Source organism: Ipomoea nil, unplaced genomic scaffold, assembly GCF_001879475.1.
Source record: "Ipomoea nil cultivar Tokyo-kokei standard unplaced genomic scaffold, Asagao_1.1 scaffold2792, whole genome shotgun sequence".
Taxonomy (NCBI): domain Eukaryota; kingdom Viridiplantae; phylum Streptophyta; class Magnoliopsida; order Solanales; family Convolvulaceae; genus Ipomoea; species Ipomoea nil.
The window spans coordinates 2,799,296-2,806,872 of NW_017619220.1; the positions used below are offsets into that span (position 1 = coordinate 2,799,296).

The 7,577-nt window shown below is 43.0% G+C and overlaps 1 protein-coding gene across 1 annotated transcript; it reads left to right on the plus strand.

The window, feature by feature from the left end:
* Nucleotides 1-3,263: 3,263 nt before the first annotated feature.
* On the plus strand, nt 3,264-4,773 carry LOC109157808 (uncharacterized mitochondrial protein AtMg00810-like). Its single transcript, XM_019305649.1, has 3 exons — nt 3,264-3,441; nt 3,622-4,559; nt 4,693-4,773. Exons 1-3 carry the CDS (start codon nt 3,264-3,266, stop codon nt 4,771-4,773), a joined length of 1,197 nt encoding a protein of 398 aa, XP_019161194.1.
* The last annotated feature ends 2,804 nt before the right edge of the window (nt 4,774-7,577 follow it).

A 7,577-nucleotide genomic window follows, 5' to 3' on the forward strand; every position in this document is an offset into this window, starting at 1 on the left:
ATTTCCACAATTGAAACTTTATTTTGAATTCTTTTCACTCTTTATTCATGTGCTATTTTATTTCGTAGTTATTCAGTTATTTTTCCCTGCATTTATTTTTGCAGTAGTATCATTTGGTTAAATACATTTTGATTCTTAATTAGTTTTGAATTTTTAAATTGTCAAGTTTATATTATTTTTAAGTAATTGAATTGCAACGTACAATTCCCTGTGGGATCCACCATTGCTTTTGCATGCTATAACTATAATCGACTCGTGCACTTGCGAGGACATATTAAAATTGCCCATCATTCGGCCATTAGCTCAGTGATGCTCGGGGCAATTTGAACGAGGAGCCCGGGGCAGTTCTTTGTAACTAGTGGCTATACTTGATTGACAATCGCTACCGGGTAGAAAGAATCTTCATATCGCGACCGGTACTGCGCTCGACCGCGGTTCTAGAGGTTTGTTCAAAACTTTTCCAGAGAAAATCTAACTCAGTCTGTTGCATAGAATTTAGGTTGGGAAACAAACGGAGACCTCGACCGTAGCTTTCCACTTTCTCGTTTGTCTTTTACTTGCCCGGGAGGCCCTGGGGTTGGAGCACGTCGGAAAAACGGTGAACTTGCTCGGGAAATTTAAACAACCAACTCGGGAGTTAAATAATCAGCTCGGGCCTCAGAGCGCTCGGGGACAATGCCGATTAAATACGATCGCTCGACCACCAGTCTGGAAAGGTCTGGATCACAGTAACTAAGAATAACTGCTCGGCCGCCACATTTGAAAGCTCGGCAACGGGTTCGGGTAGCTTAGAACGCGCGCGAGAGCACTTTCACTCGATCGGGAAACCATGCAGAGTTCGACTCTAGCCCTTAGCTCGGGAACACGACTCCGGCCATATACTAAACCACCCACAGAGTGAGTTGATTAACAATATGCACTGCAATACAATTTTCCATGCCAAAATTCATCCGATTCTATTCTGGCAACACAGGGGACGACCCGAACGGCTGAGGTTGAGGTCGGGGAGTTGCGAGTGCGATCGGGATTTATCACTTGCTGCGATCTTGGAGATTTACAATTTTGACTAACTTGCTCCGTGCACAGCTGGGTGTACACAAGCTCTGGATGATCGATTGATCACTTGCTTTACGTGGGAATATTTGCCATTTGGTTAATCTTTGTATAGAATACATTCAACCGACAACTAATCCTTCATACTCCGCTCTTTTAACTTTCTTCTGGCCTGAGTTCGACGGTGGTTGCACGGGATATCCATTCGGAGAAGTGGCAGCACACGCTCTTGTTCGCAACTTAACCGGTGCGGCCGGAGGCCACTAACTGGGGTAGCCATCCGTTGGGGAGCTCGGTAGACGTCGGGGGACTTGACCGGTTGGCGGGAGCTTCCTGGCTTGGCACACTCCACCGCCATCCCCCACCAATTAGATTGCATGCACGTCTTAATTTTCTATTTTCTTTTCTTTTTAAACATCACCGCCACCCCCACCAATTAGATTGCATGCACGCACCATTAATTGCTATTTTCTCTACTTTCTAAACTCCACCGCTCCACCGTCACCCCCATCACTGAAACTGAAGCTCTAGCATTTTTCAGTTCTTAGCATTATTTACTTCTGTTATTATCTTTTTTTTATTTATGCTGCCATGCACTATTTGCTCATAATTATCCCCTCTACCCCCACCTTTAACTTGTGTTTTCTGCATGAAAAACAGGGAGAAACACACACAGGAAATGACGCGGAGGACCTGGTGTTGGCCTTCAACGCTGCTGCGCCATAGAAGCGCGGCGAGGAGAGAGGAGCTTGGCTCCGGCTCTGCATGGTGGGGGGAGCCCCTCTGGAGGCGAAAAAAGAAATATTGTGATGGTGGTGATGAGATGATCCAGATAACGAAGATGTAGCCACTGAAAACAATAACGACGCCCTGCTTTCTTCTCAGATGAGTAATGCTGGCAAATGGCCGGGTCTCCTCTGCAGTAAATCGAAGAAGGCAGCTTCTGCATGTTGGTCTCTGATGACAGGATCGCAAGTGGTGCAACAACTAGTGTCTGAAATTCACTCTGTTACTCCCTCAAGTAGCAATAAACAGAGGAGATGGACGGACAAGCATTGTGGTGTAGCGGTTAAGGCATTGGTTCGGCTATTTAAGCATCTGGGTTTAAATCCTTCTAACTCCAGAATTTTTGAGTTTGGATTCTTCTAACTCCAGAACCTCCCAAACTAGTTTTGTACTCAGCTTGTGCCTTCATCCCATCCATCAACATGCCAAAAATGGAGAAAATAAGCCAATAATCAGAGTGGTGCAGTGGTTGGGGTGCTATTTCGGTAGCTAGAGCACTTGTGTTCGAACATCCCTAGGGATGCAGCTTGTTGTCATGGTTTCCACAGACGGTGCCAGGTATATGTAAATGTATGAACAAAGAACAAGAAGAGATATAGCAGACGGTGCCAGGTATATGTAAATGTATGAACAAAGAACAAGAAGAGATATAGCAAATGAACCTCTTTTATTCATTATGTTCTTGTATGTGTTTAGAGAGAAGGGAGAGCTACAAGTTAGAGAGAGAGAGAGTGACCAAGGGAAAAAACCCCCCTATCTTAGAGGGCCAAAGGCCCTTTTATAGGCACACGGAGGTCAACAAAGAACAAGAAGAGATATAGCAAATGAACCTCTTTTATTCATTATGTTCTTGTATGTGTTTAGAGAGAAGGGAGAGCTACAAGTTAGAGAGAGAGAGTGACCAAGGGAAAAAACCCCTATCTTAGAGGGCCAAAGGCCCTTTCATAGGCACATGGAGGTGGCGGGTTTTGACCCGTCACCTTTGACTTTGACCCGCCGACCGGGTCCCGAACCGCTTGACCCCGACCCGACTATAAAATGGGAACTCAGACGTATTGGGCACTCGGACTCGGGGTATATAACCTATCAACTATCATGAGTCATTTAGGGGGTATAGGTGCATGGACTTATAGACTAACAAGATATATGTATGCAGGCATGTTCGATTTGATGAAAGAGTTTTTCCTTTCAGTACTAAAAGTGTTTTGCAGGTACCTTTGGTTCAGACAAATCAACCGTGGGTAGAATCTGTGCTTGTTCTGGTCCCGCCCGCTGATGCGGTTAAGCATGCACCGCTCGAACCAGCACTGGCTCACGCTAACTAGCCGGAACGACCCCAGGCCGAGCACACTGAGCCTGCTGAAACAGTTGCTGCCATCTGACCTCGAGGCCGGTCTACACGGCCAACGGTCCGGACGCACATCATGGCTACTCGGAGCCGTTCTGAGGTTCTCATTTTGGCTCTCTCTGCTCAGGTTTGCCCTACTGAACCTACTTGCTATACACAAGCAGTAAAACATGGTGAGTGGCGCAAGGCAATGGATGAAGAGTTGAATCCACTTCTTCAGAATGAGACTTGGTGTCTCGTTCCATCACAGTCAGGTATGAATGTTATTGGATGCAAATGGGTTTTTCGCACCAAAAGGAAAGCTGATGGATCAATTGAATGATACAAAGCAAGGTTAGTAGCCAAAGGATTTAATCAAGTACATGGACATGATTTATTTGACACATTCAGCCCAGTAGTCAAACCCACAACTGTCAAGTTACTTCTCTCTCTAGCTATATCCTCTGGTTGGGTTGTTAAGCAGCTTGATGTGCACAATGCCTTTTTGAATGGGAAATTATCTGAAACTGTTTATATGAAGCAACCGCCTGGATATATTGATAAACAGTTTCCTAATCATGTTTGCTTGTTAAAACGCTCTCTGTATGGATTAAAACAAGCTCCTAGAGCTTGGTTTAATCGCTTGCATGCGTTTCTGATGTCAGCAGGGTTTAAAGCTTCAAAAACATATGTATCTTTATTTTACTACTCGCAAGATTCAAGCTTCATTTATATTCTAGTATATGTTGATGATATTCTTGTAATGGGCAATGATCAAAATCTTATTAGTATTTTACTAGCAGAATTGTCATCTAAATTCAATATTAGAGATCTTGGCGAACCTGGTTTCTTTCATGGGGTTGAAACTGTTGAGTGTGATGATGGAATCTTGTTTTCTCAACAAAGATACATGACAGATATTTTAAAACATGCTGGCATGACAGACTGTAAATCTTTAGCCACTCTTATATCTGTTTCGAAATCCACTGTCTTTAATGCAGACTTATATGATGATGCTACACAGTATATGAGTTTGGTTGGAACTTTACAGTATCTTACGGTTACTCGTCCAGATCTGTCCTTTGCGGTCAACCAACTCTGTCAACACATGCATGCTCCTACAGTCTCTCATTGGGAGCAATTAAAACGTGTATTGAGGTATGTAAAGGGAACTATTACTTATGGTCTGCGAATAAGGAAGTCAGTGTCTAGAGATTTACATGCTTTTTCTGATTCTGATTGGGCTGGCTGTCCTGAGGATCGTAAGTCAACTAGTGGTTATGCTATTTTTCTTGGCTCCAATATTATATCATGGGTATGTAAGAAACAAAGAATTGTTGCTAGATCATCTACTAAGCCTGAATATAAAGCTCTAGCATATGTCTGTGCTGAGGTAATTTGGATTCTCTCTCTGCTGCGTGAAATTGGCGTGACAAATGTGTCTACTCCCAAGCTGTGGTGTGATAATCTTGGTGCTACATACATGTGTGCAAATCCTATTTTTCATGCTCGGACTAAACATGTAGAAATTGATTATCACTTTGTTAGAGACAGAGTTGCAAATGGAGATATACAGGTTAATTTTATTTCGACTAAGGACCAACTAGCAGATATTTTTACTAAAGCTCTATCTGAACCTAGATTTCATTTTCTTAGAGACAAGCTACAAGTCACTACTGTACCTTGTGCTTGAAGGGGAGTATTAAGACTCTATGTATTTGAGTTAAATTATGATTTACTATCCCAGTCTCTCTGAGACTCTCTCTTTATATATACCTGTAATCTTTACATTTGTAATTATATTATTCAATACAATTCATTCAGTTCTCATCATATAAACTTTAATCTGTGAATACATAATTTCTTCTATACTTTAAGTTTATAATATATGAATTGTAGGTAAATAAGTTTAAAATTAGAAATTCATAAATTGAATATGACAATACTTCATGACGTTAATGTATTGAGTTTATGAATTGGCTTAGTAATCTTAGGATGGTCAACATGCCATCACACTTGTACAAACTGATTACATCTTCGAAACACATAAATCTCTCTTGCATGGGGTTGGTTCTCATATCAAGTCAAATGATGTGTTTCATTTCAATTAAAAGTTTAAACTAGAATATATAATAATTACTTATATTTATGATATTTAAAAAGGTTCACCTTAGTACCTTATCAGTTACCAGTTCACGATATAACAATCAAGCATAAGCCAATACTAAATTCGATGCATATGCAACACACCTTTAGCATGTACGGACGACAATCACTACCAAAACTAAACACAATTTTCTTATTATTTTAATTTCATAGTAGGTAATATTATATGCGGTAGTGTTTTAAAATAAGTTATTATTTAAAATTCTCGATCATGTTTTACCAAACAGAGTTTATAGGCTAATTAAAATATCATTGTAGCTTAATTAGTGAATTGAGTAAAATGTATTTGTTTTTGGGGATAATATCTATTGGGTCATGCAATAATCCAACTAAAAAATATCATTGTAGCTAAATTCAAGATTTAAGAGGAGTATGAAGAACTCTTTGTAGATGAAATCAGAAGGGTGGTCCAAAAACTCTACAGATCAAGCATATGGGATGGAGGGAATTGAATGAAAATGTTCATAACAGAACAGTCAAGCAAGAGGAAGGAAGTTCATAGACTCTTCCAAGGGAAAAATATAGACTTTTTGATAGTTAGGGTCCGTTTGGAAAGCAGGAAAATGACTTCTGGAAAATGTTTTCTGGAAAATGAGTCATTTTCCGGAAAACATTTTCCTTTTCGATGTTTGGTTGCATTCTGGAAAACTGTTTTTGTGTGTTTGGTTCATTTTCTGGAAAATAAGTAGAATTGTATAATTAAATATTTTAATTATTTTATTTAGAATATTACAACATGTATAATAAAAAATATAATAATAATTTTAAATATAATAAAAAATAAGTAATAATATATAAAAAATATTATGGTGGTGGTGGTGGTGTAGTGGTAGTGGTGTTATTTGTTATATAATAATAATAATAATAATAATAATAATAATAATAATAATAATAATAATTGGTGGTGGTATGACGGTGGTGGCAGTGGTGGTGGTGGCAGTGGTGTGGTGGCGGTGGTTGGGGTGGTGGTGGCGACGGTTACGGTGGTTGCGGTGGTATGGTGGTGGTGTGATGGTGGTGGTGTGGTGGTGGTGGCGGTGGTATGGTGGTGGCGGCGGCGGTGGTATGATGGTGGTGGCGGCGACGGTGGTTGCGGTGGTATGGTGGTGGTGGCGGCAGCGGCGGTGGTAGTGGTGGCGGTGTGATGGTGGTGGTGGTAGAGGCAACGGTGGTTACGGTGGTATGGTGGTGGTGGTGGCGGTGGTGGTGGTAGTGGTGGTGGTGTGGTGACGGTGGTATGGTGGTGGTGGTGGCGGCGGCGGCGGTGGTAGTGGTGGTGGTGTGATGGTGGTGGTGGTATGGTGGTGGTGGCGGCGGCGGTAGTGGTGGTGGTAGCGGCAACGGTGGTTACGGTGGTATGGTGGTGGTGGTGGCGGTGGTGGTGGTGGTAGTGGCGGTGGTATGGTGGCGGTGGTATGGTGGTGGTGGTGGCGGCGGCGGCGGTGGTAGTGGTGGTGGTGTGATGGTGGTGGCGGTAGCGGCAACGGTGGTTACGGTGGTGTGGTGGTGGTGGTGGCGGCGGCGGCGGCGGCGGTAGTGGTGGTGGTGGTAGCGGCAACGGTGATTACGGTGGTATGGTGGTGGTGGTGGTAGTGGTGGTGGTGTGGTAGCGGTGGTATGGTGGTGGTGGTGGCGGCGACGTTGGTTGCGGTGGTATGGTGTTGATGGTGTTGGTGGTGGTAGTGGTTGCGGTGGTGGTGTGGCGGCGGCGGCAGTAGTGGTGGTGATGGTGGTAGTGAGGTGGTGGTGGTATGATGTTGAAGATGGTGGTGGTGTGATGTTGGTGTAAAAGTTAGAAAATGACTTCCCCCAGAAAAAGGGGAAGTCATTTTCCTCCAAAATAAGCCTATTTTCCAAAGTTGGTGTGTTTGGAAACCCGGAAAATGATTTCTGGAAATCATTTTCCGGGTTTCTGGTGTTTGGCTACGCAAGGAAAATGAAAGTCAATGGAAAACAACTTATGGTCAATGGAAAATCACACCTATTTTCCGGAAAATGACTTCCCCTTTTTTTTGGGGGAAGTCATTTTCCATCTTCTAAACACACACACCAAAGCCAGACTTCCTCCTTCAACAACACCATACCTTCACTGGTTTCTGGCCGGAAACCAGAAAAGTTCTCTGGTTTCCGGCCGGAAACCAGCTCTCTCTGGTTTCCGGCGGAAACCAGAGAGAAGCTCTCTCTGGTTTCCGCCGGAAACCAGAGAGCTTCTCCCTGGTTTCCGCCGGAAACCAGAGATCTTCTC